At 45.1% G+C, this 14,517-nt stretch overlaps 1 protein-coding gene across 8 annotated transcripts in view; it reads right to left on the bottom strand.

The window, feature by feature from the left end:
* LOC135388773 (alpha-2-macroglobulin-like) overlaps positions 1 to 14,517 on the bottom strand; it is a 125,473-nt gene that overhangs the window by 41,785 nt on the left and 69,171 nt on the right. For 7 of the 8 annotated variants that reach the window (XM_064618563.1, XM_064618562.1, XM_064618564.1 and 4 more), the window contains exon 3: positions 5,451 to 5,524. In XM_064618563.1, the coding sequence (XP_064474633.1) occupies positions 5,451 to 5,518 (68 nt within the window). In that variant the 5' untranslated portion in view covers positions 5,519 to 5,524. Of the gene's footprint in view, positions 1 to 5,450; positions 5,525 to 11,873; positions 11,965 to 14,517 lie in introns of those variants that run through there. The other variant, XM_064618559.1, reaches the window with a different exon arrangement.

The following is a 14,517-nucleotide window of genomic DNA, read 5'->3' as shown; positions in this document are numbered from 1 at the left end:
TCCCTTTGCTACATGCATGAAGAGATGATGAATATATGTAAACTATAAACTTCGCCCGTTTAAGAAATACTGCTTTCTAGAAGAACGGAGCCCTCATAAGCCATGTGGCTGATGAGACTTAACAGAATGCCTCGCGAAGAACAAAAACGGCGCAGCTCGTTAGGTAAATGAAGAACAAGGAACAATGGTTTATCCAGTATCCGTCGAAGGCATTTTCCTCCACAACGATCCTTAGCTGCGAATAATTAGTATAGTGTGTGACGTCTGTGCCAGGAATGTGTAACTGAATGAACACTCGGGAGTTTTGCCATACCTGACAGGTGCGACTTTTTTGCTCTTCGCGGCTTACGCTGTAAAGGACTTCGGCAATTCCGAACTTCATAACGGGCAGGCCTTTCCTGTGACGGGCTTGGACCAGTGTTTGGTCCCTTTATGAGGGCGCGGGCAGGGCAGGAAACTAGCCGGTAGTAGCAAGTAGTACCAGGGCCGGAAAGCCCGTGTCAACCTGTCTAGATCTACTCGACGGAGTCGTCGTATCCTCTCGTATTCTAACTATGATGAGCTCCTTGGTATGAATGTAGATAACACCCAGCGCGAAATTAAGGCGTCTCGAATCATTCCCTAAACGTGCCTCCATCCGAACTCGCTAATTACTGGGATCGCGAAATTAGCTTGGATTAGGATCGTTTTCATCGCACCGCCGTCCAGGCGAACCTTGTATCCCTTTTATTACAATACCTATACGCATTTAGTCACATAAAATCTTCATGCGCTTCCGTAGTGCCAATCCACGCTACACAATTCCGTAGCCAGTAACTACAGTAACCTCCTTTCTGTACGCCGTCTAGAGATCCGCTATCGCAAGCGCAATGTATGTAGCCATGGACGGCGGTTAGGGCCCATTATGCACGGTACAAAATGGCATGAGTGCAAGATAGCAGGAGCACAAAAAGCAAAATAACTAAAACATCGGCGCACTATTTGCGAGACGGACACAACAGTGGCACAGCTTGCGCAAACGGTGTTCGTATTAAGCACCCCGACTGCGATTCTCATTATCGAATTGATCAGGGAATCGAAAAGGGGGAATCTCCACTGACCACGAGAGACCGCGCGTCAAACAATTGCAACTCCTGCGCTAATGACACGAATTAATCGAGCGCAATCCAACCACGTCCCGCTTCTCCGCAAAACGCACCCACGCAAGCCGCAGCAGAATCGAGCGAATGGAGCGAACGGCATTGATACTCATTTCTCTCATCGACTAATCATCAGTCTCCCGGAGCAAAGTGAGCGAGATTTTCTTTCCCGCTGCATGTATTAGCACAGCATTCCAAAAAACAAAAGAGAACAGTGCATAGTTGCGTTCGCTGCCTGGTGATGAACGCAATGAACTGCGGCAGTCTGTGAAGACCTGAACACAGGCACAAAAAGCACAAAAAGTGCAGTTGAACTGAAGGTGCAATCGGAATAGTGGGTGCCTGAAATACATGTAACCGGAATATTTCGTTTTCAAACAGTCGGATACATTAGAAAGGATTTTGCAGCCGGCTGCGCGCTCCAGGCTGAATTCAGGCAACAGTGTGCGCACCGACGTCACTGCATGGAGTCTATTATAAAGGCAGACTGTCCGTCACAAAATGCGGTCTTCTTACTAGCAATCTGCTGCCGAACAGTCGCGAGAAACATCTGCGTTCATGCTTTCAGTGGTATCGGATTGCAACCAGCCTTGCGACGCTTGAGCGATTGAGAATCTCGCCGGCAATACCAACTACGTCACCGGAAGAGGCGAAGCAGGGAAGGGCCGCTTCAACCGGAAGTTGGCCGTTGGTTTCGAATTCGATGTTTTTGATGGGTTATGAAAAAACACGAACGAATATTGCGAAGCTCTTTTTGGTGTTTTGTTTTCTTGTAACTTCTTCAAGTGGATATCACATTACTTCAGAATTCCGGATTCCTCGCGGACACCACCTATACCTATAAAGCCCATAAAGCTCATACTACCTTTACCCACGCATACCTTTACCCACGCATTTTTGGGGAATACCAAGCCGACACCCTGTCTGGCTGACCTTTCCCTCGTTCCTCTTCTTTGTTTGTTTGTTTGCTATCATTAAACATATCCCCCTCCTCCATTTTAGTCGTAGATGCTTGTAAAGGGCTCGGTATTACCGTCATCTGCTCTTTGCTCTATTCCTCACCGATTTTTTAGGGATCAGCGTCCTTTATTTAAGTATTTATCAGAATTATGATGCTCCCCTTCGGGTTTAATAGATTTGATTTTTCTAGATATGTGGCGATTATGTTGGATCGCATTAGCACGTCTTCTATGAAATAGTGAGTACCTCACTTACGTACCTAGAGGTAACTGCAATAGAGATAGTTGATTGTGCATAAATTTCACTCTTAGAAATTTCAATTAACCATTTTAAGATATATTATGCACAGCTGCGTCGGCATAAAACTTTGTCCTAAACGCCGGGACACTCCCCTAATCAATAAAAAAAGTTGCCTAGGTTACCCGAACCAACTAGTAAACCATGGACGTTGATCGCAGTTCCTTACACATTCTTCAATGTATTTCCTGGTAATTTGTACAAGATTATCCGAGTGTGCTAGTAAGTAATTATACCCATTCCACTATGATTTGCTCTATTTTCTTCATCACTATGCCCCTTTTCATCCAAGAAGCTCCGTATAGATAGAAAATCTCAGAAAACACCCATGCAGGTACATAAATTGGCCAACGTCGAATAAACGTTCGAGCTTTGCTTAGCACACGTCACGGATCAGCGAGAACGGCAGCTGGGAACCTTCTCATGTCACCGAATCAAAAGACAACCGCTAATGCACTGCCGTAGTAATTCATACCATGCATAGTGTTTTGAAGGGAACGGAAATTGCAACTCAATCCCTTTTGTTTTTATATACTACCCTGTAAAATAGACGATTTTAAAAAGATGCGCGCGCCACCAAGCGCGTGTCGCAAAGCAGCATGGGAACTTGGATGGACACTGCTCCGTCGTCTGCTTCGGATATGGTTTATATCGGCTGACGCTGATGCTGCGCACACCGGGAATGTTGTTGTTCTTCTACCTCCGCCTCTGAGTTCCCATGAGCTCTTGCGTACCACAGGTGGCGCTTGCTTTTCTAAAATGGTCTATTGGCTATTGTCATGATAATACACACAAAGCCTAAGCCCTCATTTACGCGTAGTACTTTTCATATGAATGAACTTCCAAGATAGATAGTTTGTGAGCGTAAATCTACCACAGGGGCAGCAAGCGACGGCGGCGAGTAGTACCATGTTCCACAGTAACAGTAACAGTACTATAGTATGTAACAGTACTATAGGCCAACCTGGATTGGAGCCCAAGTACCACATGATAGTAAAGTACTATCAGCTTTCGCATTTGGAGCCCTTCACTAATTAATGTTACATATGACGACAATTCTTGCGTAGTTTAGTTGAAATTATCGCAACCCGTACGAATTATCTGCTACCGCTGCTGGCTTCGCTTCGTCTGCTTCACATTTCCAAATTGTTGGTATCCGGCGAGGTTCGCGTGACCAGATAGTGAAAACCGCTTTTCTGCCAGTGCCGTGAGCAAAACTTCAATTGCAGCTGATTCGGACGGGCTACGCCTGGACTACGTTAGTCTTGCTGTTGTATTTCCTTTTCCGTACTAGGTTTTTGGTCTCCTTGCGGCTGAGTACAGTTAACCTTCTGGGGTGTAGCGCGTGTGCGGAATATGCAGGACCAGCATGTGCAGAAGTTGCCCATCAAGTCTGTGAAATCGGGAAATCGAAAGTAAGTAAGTGGATTCTTTGCGGAGTTTCTCCAAAAACTACGTTGTCTCCTGCAGCCACTCTCCCTACACATCAGTTGCATTCGAGCATTACAAGTTGCCACACAGAAAGAAGCTGGCCAGGTCACGTTGCCACCCTAAATTAGAGCTGACTGTGCAAGCGCACAAACGCACCAATTATGGCCAACGACGAAAGAGACTGGAGCAGTGCAGCAGAGTACAGTATAGGACGGTACATGAATTGCTAATCCGCGATTTGCGTCGTGAGACAAATAACAGTACATCAAATAAAACTGAATTGAATTAATGTTGCCAAAGTCGCCTGTTTCATTAAGCATTCCTTCTGTAACTCACTTCTTTCGTACTTCGCTTCAATTCTCCATTTCTTTTTCCCCTTGACAGGGAAAAGAAAGCATTGCACCGCCAGACTAGACGTACGGCGGCGCCGTATACAATCACTTTACTCTGCCGTGACAGGAGCTCATCGCGGCAAAGCCGCGGAAGGCAGCGGCAGCCAAGCGGTACAGAATGCTATGAGAAGGTGTCTTCCCCGGGGGAAACCTAATTAACATAATTCTTTGGGCGGCGACAAAGCTGGGCGACGAACACAGTGGAGCACGAACACTCGTTTTAGGAAGTTCGCCAAGTTGAGCGACGAGGTGAGGAAAGCAAACTGTTAACGGTCCGCTGAGACAGGGAAGGTGGGCTTAACATGACGTGCACCATTATTTCCACCTCCGTGAGCGCGCGAACCAGGAAGTGGTGTAGGAAAAATGGGTTGGGTTCTGCGTTCTGGTGATGATGATGCGTCGGAAGTGTTGGTATGGCGATGTGGTCGTGTGGCTTGCTCAGTGTGTGATCGGATTCACCTTCGGCGTTAACGCTTTCAGTCATCGATTGCGGTTTCAACACGCGTAAGAGTCTCGAAGGAATATCTGTACGAGGTGTCCGAAGAAAATGTTTTATGTTTAATTGAACGGACATTCTTTTTATTGACGCCTTTTGTGTAGCAATTTTAGAGAATGTTAACTGATACAAAAACGCGTACGCTGCTGATTTTCGAGAAATCAGGAAAGATGAGGATATCGTTCTGAATGACGGGTTGTTCAGAGCGCGTTATGTAGAGAAGTTCTGCTCTTAGAAAGTAGTTACAGGTAAAAACGCTTAAAAAATATTTTTTTAAGGACTGGCTGAAATAATGTAAGCTCCACGTTGTTATGCCACATTTTACTCTTTCAACAGGTTCCTCGGAGTCCGCTTACTAGGTTAAGCAAAAGCTTCAGCATAGAGAAAGCTAAGGGGGCTTTGAGAAACAACAGTCTAGTCTCTACCTCAGAACGTTCGAACAACTAATCTAAACCGAAATCGTGCTTACGAGCGTATAAAATGGCGTGACCATATTTCAATGCGAACTGCTTCCGCACTTTTGCATACTCGGCACCAACGCGCAGGACCGCATCCTTACTTCGCCCACCACCATATCTGTCATATCTCACTTCAAGGACAAGCACACTATAAGAGGCCGACTCGCATTCCGAGCCGTGCCGTGTGGAAATGAGGAACATTTATCGTGCGTCACAGCCGTCCCAAATTGCATTCTGCCAGCGCGCTCGCATGCATTTCAAAGACAAAGGGTCTCACCTCTGTGCCGATGCTAGGAGACAAGAAATGAGGACAGAAAACGAAATAAAGGCCGGATTCCAAGCCATGATTGCCTGAAAAGAAAAAGAAATGATAAATTTATTACACCCACTCTCCAGGATGATGCGTTATGTTCATAGAGGGCGCACCAGCGCATGAAATCCGAATGGATCCCCAGACAGACAGACACAGGCAAAAAATAAATCACGATGTAGAGATAGGGCGTTCCCTGCGTGGTTTGAAGGGAATAAAGCGCATGCAGCAAGCGCCACAACGTTTGTCTGTGCATATGTCACACGGAGTTCCTGCATCAGACGTGAAATGGTGTAGATGATCGACAACATTTTGGTCTCTTGACAACGAATCGCAAAACCCCGCAGTTAGAGCACTTTCTATATCCTCACACGGCCCCGTCGGTATTGGAGCATTTCCTCGTTCATCATAGTTATCCTACTTCATTATCATACCGATGACTTCTGACAACTAATTATTGCTTTCGCTCGGTGATAGAGGAAGAAGGCTCGATATAAAATATGCAGGTACGATAAAATATAAATACCGAATGTTGAAGAGAATAATCAAATTGCGTATTCAAATAATCAAAGTGCGTATCTGATCGACAAAAAAAGCGTACATATATGTTCCCACGTATGTTTTATGAAAGCTTTGCGGTATTTGTACATCCCATCCCACTCTGGGAAAATCCGACAAAAATCGATATTCGTTTGGAAACACGTATGATGAAACAAACGCATGTTATGTGAACAATTATTTTTGTGAACAACACTTTGTAACGTGGTACGACTTACCGATCTCATTGGTATACGACGTAGTCTAAACAGATAAATGCGTTGACAGCGAGTTACGTAACATTCATTCAACACGCGTTGTTTCCTTTCGTTCACAGAAATATTGGATTCGTGCTACCAGGAGCTTAACCATCAAGTTCGTTACCTAAGTATGTTATTCGGCAAGCGCCGCAAGTATGCCAATCCTACTGGGAATGTAAGTAACCGAACAGGGATTTCAATATGACAGATAGCCTGTTGCGCTCATTAATTACTCGGCGTCTAGTTACTTAGGCTCCCTCGCTACAAATTACTCTCGGAGAGACCGGAACGAAGGGAAGACGTACAACTATTACTTGCCGTATCGATTGACACTCTCCAACGAACACGTGCGCGACATGTTATACAACGTACAACAGCTTCAATGCACACGCGGATTATATTCATAAAGCCGTCACGTGCACTAATACCGAGTTAATGATTTTGAACAGTAGGACTTCCAAAGCGAATTAAACTTCGGTAGAGATTAGTGGCATCCACGTATCATCGCAGCGCTCTCATTATTGCGTGACTATACACACCGTTAAGACTTTACCAGATAACACGCCAATCAGCATTTCGAATGATATTGTTCTAATTCCCGATTCGTTGAAAATAAGCACTGTATGCGCTTTTCCGCATAAATTTGCATACATGTTAATTGGTACTAGGGATGTGCCAAACGAATCCGCGAATCCTCGAATCGTATGCAGGGATTCGAGGTTCGGAAATCCGAATGCCAGTGCTCCAGGCGAATCGAGTCTTTCGAATCCACCAACCACGTTTGTCTGTTTCCTTTTAAAATTGGCGCCTGCGGAGTTCACCGAAAGCCTCATTGGCCGGTGGATGTTTTCTTGTTTGTTACATTGCGCTGGACTGAAAGAGTTCAGGCACGAACTCTTAGATTAGAAGTTTAAAAGTAGGACGGTTCTGCTTTTGGTTGTTTCTTAGTATTATGGAAACAGTTCCAGAATTTGTATTTCCTGTAGTCGATGCACAGCATGTTAAATAAATTACATTTAAGTAGAAATGTTTTTCCCCTGGCTTTTTCAACACTTTTTTTTTTTTAAAGAAAGGATTCGAAAGATTCGTGGCTTCGCAGAACCACCCTTGGATGCCGATTCGAATTCGGATTCGGAAAATTCCGGATTCGTCCCATTTCTAATTGATACAAAAAGGCACACACTTCAGATTTCCAACAGCTCCCGTGGCATAGTGGTCAGGATGATCGCTTTCCACGCCGAGACTGGGAGGTGACGCGCGTTAAAAATCCCAGCCCGGGCTGAGGTTTTCCCTGGGGTCTCCGGCAGATTTTCCAGACGAATGTCGGCACAGTTCCCCGCCGCTGGTGTTAGCGCCGCGAAGCAACTGTGGCTATGAGCGGCGTACAGATGTGGACAGATGGAGAGAGGACAGCAGGGGGGACAGGGGGATTAGTATGCGTCCTGGGCCGACTTCAGGGGGAACTGTGCCGACATTCGTCTGGAAAGTCTTCGGAAAACCCAGGGAAAACCTCAGACAGCACAGCCGGCGGTAGGATTCGAACCCACCACCTCCCAGTCAACAACACGACCTTGGTTACCGCCAACGAGTGGATGCCTTAGCCCACTCGGCCATGCCGCTGGTCACAAAAATGACTGTGTCCTTTCTGCAGAGTTTCAGAGTACCGTACTTTCTGCGTACCCTGTCACCTCTGTCACCTAACCCGCATGCACTGTTATGACTTGGCGACTGGCACCATACCGGACGACACCAGATCAGCTGCATACGCGAAAACACGCTGCCGCGAAACCAGAGATCCACTTGAGATCCACCAGTACCTTCGCCGTCAAAGATCAATTGTTTGCCGCCAGTTGAAGATGAAAGGAACCGAACTGTGCGGTGCGTGAGAACTACGTCGACCTTGCGCGCCAAAGACTTTATATAGCATTGGGCACTACAGCCCATCTCTCTCATTCCTACTCTGACATCATGTGAATAAACTGCTACGTCTCTATCTTCCCTCGCTGAGTCTCCTTCGGCCTGCTACCACACCCGGAGTCGCAACAGCACTGAGGTATGGTACCGCAATTGTTGCGGTGAATCACCTCATATCCCATCGTCATTCCTGTAGTTGAGTTGTTTCACCCTTTCTCTGTACCAAGTATGCAGAATTTCTGCAGCGCCCTTGCAGACATCAATGGTATATCACACCTGTAGAAGTTGACCATACTAAGTATACAGACTGTCTTGACACTGTATTTGCATAAATGTCACCTGACCTGCTTTACCGCGACAATGATTTTTTTAATAATGGTTTCAATAACTTGAGTAAGTATATGCATATTTTAATATGCGGTCATTAGAAGTGAAGCCTTACTGTTTTTAGTTTCCTTTGAAGCACAAAGTTTGCTCTGGAAATATTACAGGTATATCCAGTGACGGCCACTAACTACTTCGCGATAGAGTAGTCTAACTAGTAGTTCAACTACTTTTCAGGGGAGTAGTTAAAACTACTTCTTTAACTACTGCAATGTAGTTTAACTACATCTACACCTACTTAACGTTGTCCATCAACACCAATCCCTTGTAGTGTTCTTGGACACCTAAATATGAATCACAAGCAGGGATAATGACACTTAAAATATACTCTTGTGCCTACGTCGCTTAATTCACATACTGTCGTAAAATCCACTGCCTGTCTCTTGTATATTATGCGCTGACAAAAGAGCTTGCTGCGGAAATATTTTCTGGAGTGAAAGCTTCCGCTATAAAGGTATGTACAGCATATGGCAGACCATGTACGACATTTACACTCATGCTCCTTCGTCACACAGCAATGCGCCACGCACAAACATTGTGGTGGGTGCCGATTGCGCCACTTGGACCGTAAAATATTTTCGCTTAGCCACGATGGTCGATGACATAGCCATCCTATATGGTTATGTGTACACCAGGACGGTAACCAAAGTATTACGCTGGCCGCTACGATCGTCAACTACAAAGCCTGTGGCGGGATTCTTTCTGTGCCTACACGATAAACTGAGTTGCAGAATTATTTCACAGCAAATAAGGCTTCACTAGACAAACATTAAAAGTGAAGATTTAGTACACATCCACGGCACAATTGCTCTGCACCTCCGTTCTCATCAAACAAGTAGCTGAAAGTAAAACTCTGAAGCACAATCGTGTCGTAAAGCTTGCGGCAAAATCGTAAGTAGTTGGAGCTTGCAGTAACCTAACTACTGTAGTTAACTACTCCAAATAGTAGTTTAGCTAGTAGTTTATCAACTACTTGCAGAAATGTAGTGGCAACTACCTGATTTTAGTTAAGATCGAGCTGTACTTCCTGCAACTCACCAGAGAGGGCCACGTGACCCTAGCCGTCACGTGGGTCCCTATGTGCTGCTCATCCGGTGCTCGAAATGTTCTGTAACGTGATGTATGCGGTCCGCTGACTTCTACAGCTTCTTTTGTTCCCGTGCTTAATAATTCTCCTTAGAGATCTAACAGCTGCACCTCCGCGAAATGTAACAGATATGACTGATATAAAAATGAGAGCAACGCACGGAATTGATATTAAAGAAGCCTGAGCTTGGGTGGGTAGAAGTGACAAGACACTCCATGTGTACAAATGAGATCGCGTTCAAGAAGTGATCTGAACAGAGAGATATTTCGAAAATGAATTTTATTCGTATGCACGTTGCTCACGGGAGAAGCGCTATTTTCGGAAGCTCATGGAGGTCTGCGTCATGAGGCACCGAAAAAGAACATGGTGGGCATGGTATGTCCTGTGGCTGGAACATGTAGCGGGACGGCGGAAAACACACAAACCTCAAGCGCCTTCTGAGGAGATCGACAGTTCAGACGATATGCGAGTTTCATGCATTCATACTGCTTGCAAGCATTTTCTAGGGGTTGTTTCAGACGGTTAATAGAGTGTTTTCTGAAAGTCTGAACTGTATTAACAGAAAGCATTAAAGAAAAGTAATGGATGAGATCCTTCTTGTAACCTTTTTCGGGACATATGCCGTGGGGCTTTGTTACTATGTATTCGTTTTCCACTATCATGACCTACACAGTGTCTGGACTCCAGTCGCTCATATAGAAAATATCTCTATTCGGATCGGATCACTTCTTGAACGCGATCGACATCAATAACACCTTCCTTGGCAAACTTTACGTCTGAGTCAGTTGCAGGGAGTACATTGGATTCCCCCACACCCAAGAACCGCTCACCCTTCCTCCTTTCCCTGACAAACGGGTGAAGCGTGTCCTTTCAAGTATCCCGTGGTTCTGGGCGCTCGAATGAAAAGAGCATTAGGGGGATATGGGTCACTGCCACCCGCGGGCCCAGATCAACCGAAAGCCCAGAACCTCCAAAATTTTTTTCCGATGAAACGAGCTTTTGGTTGATTTGGGACGTCGGTGGAAATGGGCATTTGGAGGATATGTATGATTGTTGTGCGATAATCCATGTATTGTCAACCAGAGCGTCCCGAGGATATCAAGGTGAGCTCAAGGCCGGCAACTGCTGCTTGCAAACGAAAGGAACATTTCACCCCCGCACCATAGATGGCATCGTGCGCTAAAGTGCGCAATGCGCGTGCGCCTGGGTAGCGTGGCGCGGAAACAAGATAGCGCATGCTCGCTCTTGGAACTCAGTGTCGATACTCTGAAGCGTAGTGACTAGTTTGACACATGTGGTGTACGCCCCCCCCCCCCCTTTGGGACACATTGTGCAAGATGTGAAGTGTGGAAAACAGGCGGACGCGCCCCATTTTCAACAACTCAGTAGAACCAACGACGTCATTCGGAATAATGGCGTGTCACGCGATGAAGCTTCGTTTTAGCTGTGTAGAGCCTGCGCGGGAATGAAGTGCAGGGTCTCAATCGCTTTAATTATGTCTACAAAGTATGCGACTAAAGAAAAAGACAAAATAAGCGTGCAATGACTGCAAATAAATAAATTTGGTATTCTTAGAGGAGCCCGCTAGCTATAGTTAGTTTTGCATCACAACATTGCTCGTGAACCTTAGTCTCGCAATGTGCATGGAGACGCAAGATCAAGTAAAACCTGTACGTGTGCGTTACAAAAATGTATGTAGAGTGCGCTAGTTCAATTAAGAGACACTACAATCTAAAAACATAACTTCACTACGTATTTAGCCAACTATTATTCCGAATGATATCCTCATTAACAAACATTCTAAAATATTGAGAGGCGCACATTTTTACGTTCAATGTCGCAAAAAGGCACACGCCCCGCTCACTCCGTTGGTGAGGGGCGAAAGCTGTATTATTCCGGTGTTTTGCGTTCCGTTTTTCCAACGACTGCAACGCACACACTTCGTGACGAAGTTTGGTGTGTCGCATTCCCTGCAAGACGTAAATACATGCACGCACTCCTATCGCTTTCGCTACTTCCTTTGTTATGAATCAGCCCTCCCTGCCATGTTCACGCACGATCGACTCAGAAAAGAAGAATGACGTTCATCAGTCACGCCAGTTCTAATTCGATCCTCCATTGACCAGTCATTACAAAGAGGGCCGGAGACTGCGAGAACGCAGCAGGTGAAAAAATGAGTTTGAAATCACCAAATATAAACATGGTTACCTTTCAGGTACACAGAGCGAGGCTCACAGGTCGGCGTTGGAAGCCCGTTTCAGCCACCGGAAAATATTTCACGCCCGACGGAAATGAGACTGACTCACAAACCCGGAAGAACATAGAGAATGTGCTGAATGCCTGTGCGGAAACTACGCAGACCATATCGCGCACGATCACCTGTTGAAGGTTACTTTATTTCGCGGCGCTTCTCTCGAATTCATTCCAGCCACCAAATCAGTGAATAGCGGTTACGAATCCGGGCCAGAGCGATAGAAAAAGTAAAACAAGATAGAAAGAAAGTTATCTGCACCGGTTACATATACCTCTTTGTATTCAACAGTTATACAGCAGTTATGTATACACGTGTGTTCTACTCTACAGGGAGTGCTATTTATTATTTTTTTATTTAAAACACTATTAGGGCTGGATAAATTTCGTTTTCCTGTTTTCATCCATTCCGTTTCAGGGTGTATAGATTTGTGTAGTTTCCTTTTTTTTTTCTGAATAACGCGTTCTGGAGTAGCCAGTCCCGAGTGGCTCGAGACTAGCATCTCCATTTTCTCTTTTACAAATCAAAACCAATCAATCGTTTTCGGAGGTGGATTATACGGCGAGACGGACACCTTGTTGAACAGCGTATGCAATTACTGGACGATTAAGCTAGAATTCGAGTCAGTCATTGAAATTCATTATCCATATTAAATATATAAATTATATATTAAAATTAAAGTAAATTTTGCTATGCAAATGAGCCGAAACCACAACTACGCACTTCTCTAGCGATGAAACGTGAACAGATTAGCACTTACTGCAGCCAGCTCGATCGCTCCAATGTACGTGGCCCTCTAATGTGAAATCCCTGTCTTTCTGCACTCGAGTAGCATTCGCATAGAAAAATTCGGAAATTTATATTTCGAGGTACGTTCGTTTCTCAGGGTGTTTAATGAGGACGATGGATTTGAATAATGACTGGCTCCAATTCTGCTATCTCACACATTTCCCAGAAACATCAAATTAATAAATTAATGAATTTTAACTAATTAGTCGTTCGGTAGTTGCATACTGTCCTACACGATGTTCGCATGGCCATATAACCGAAATTCATGCAGTTGTAATGGTTTTTAATTAAAATCGGTGTCGAATAAAAAAAATCACATTCTGCATAATGGAATCTTTGACATCCACTTTAGTTTTTTTAGTTTAGTTCATTAGTTTTTTCTGTTTGTTCTGTTCAGTGGATGCCATTCCAGGAAACTCACTCATCCGAATGTAGATGTGTTTTAATCGCTATTATGTCTTCTAATCCGTAGCACACCACTTGATGTCAGCCTCGGTTTATCAGTTAAGTAACCTGTCCGTTTGCTGTTCCAACGTTGCAGGTTTCAACCCGACCGAGGACAGTGGCAGGCCGGTGGCATGGTACAAGGTGCTCAGGCACGTGGACCTCCGCGAGGGACGTTAATCGAAGGGTGGTACATACCAACATTTCAGTACACGCTAAACTGCCCTCGGGTGACCAATAATTAATCTACAGGCCCTCCACTGTGACGTCACTCGTTATGGCAGCTTTGTCGTGCCGTAAATGCACGTAGCACATAGTGTATGCTGCATGGGAGGTTTGTATCGCTGCACGCTCTCCATTTCTGATATAAGATCATCGCGCACCACTATGGTGTACTCATGCGATATGTTTTTTATGTAGAAGCGCATGTTTTATGGAACTGCGTCTGGTCCTCACATACCACATGTGTCGTGGACAGATATGTCGTTGCCGTGCTTCTATTTCACGTCAACCGAAACGTGAAAGTCCTCGAAAAAAATATCCGCAACAACGGCGATTTATCCTTGTCGGAGGGCTGGAAAACATTTTAAACTCCTGCTGGCGCCACATGAAATAAGTGATGCGCTTCCGAGACTCATACATTATAGTTGCAACGACATACGGCTCTGATCTAGACGCGCGTGGAAGAATCTATTGTCGTACATGCTATTTTTTACACCTTTCAGCATGCAAAAGGAGTTTTGTTTTTTCATTGTTTTGGAGGCGGAACTGAAAGGAGTAATAACTGTGGTGAAAAAAAAAGGCGTTTGCCCATCTCATAGTGTGTTTTCAGCGGGATGCACCCTCAAAAAATGGTGGTACGTTCTGTTTCTGCAGAATTTGCCGGAATGGCAGAATGTAGTAGATCCAGGCTAGCTGGTCGATAAACTTCATGATAGGCATACGATTGAATTGGAAAGTCCCCTTGTGCGCATACAAAGATTATCTTTACGTCGACACGCAAAACCATTGCTTCGAAAAGATCAAGTTCCAAAAACGTAAAGTATCTAACCACCATTTAGTAGTGCAGACAGTTCTTCTGGGGCGTGGCAAGACTTACTGGTCTCTGTCCAACTGCGGAGGGGGGATTTACGGAAACTCAAGCCCCTACACACCCGAACCCGCTCCATTAGGTTTAGGTTGCCATTTGTAATGATGCGTTCTGTAGGATATCAACAAAAGAACATACTCTGTTCGACATATTGGCGGCTCTCGTCGAGAGGCATTTCCCTTAACATTTATAAGAGTGTTTCAGACATCCTTCTCCATGTTGTGAAACTTGCACCACATACCTGTATGCCGTGCGACAAGACATTTATACACCCGCAA

The sequence above is a fragment of the Ornithodoros turicata genome, chromosome 3, assembly GCF_037126465.1.
Source record: "Ornithodoros turicata isolate Travis chromosome 3, ASM3712646v1, whole genome shotgun sequence".
Taxonomy (NCBI): domain Eukaryota; kingdom Metazoa; phylum Arthropoda; class Arachnida; order Ixodida; family Argasidae; genus Ornithodoros; species Ornithodoros turicata.
This window is presented reverse-complemented; position numbering and strand designations above follow the sequence as displayed.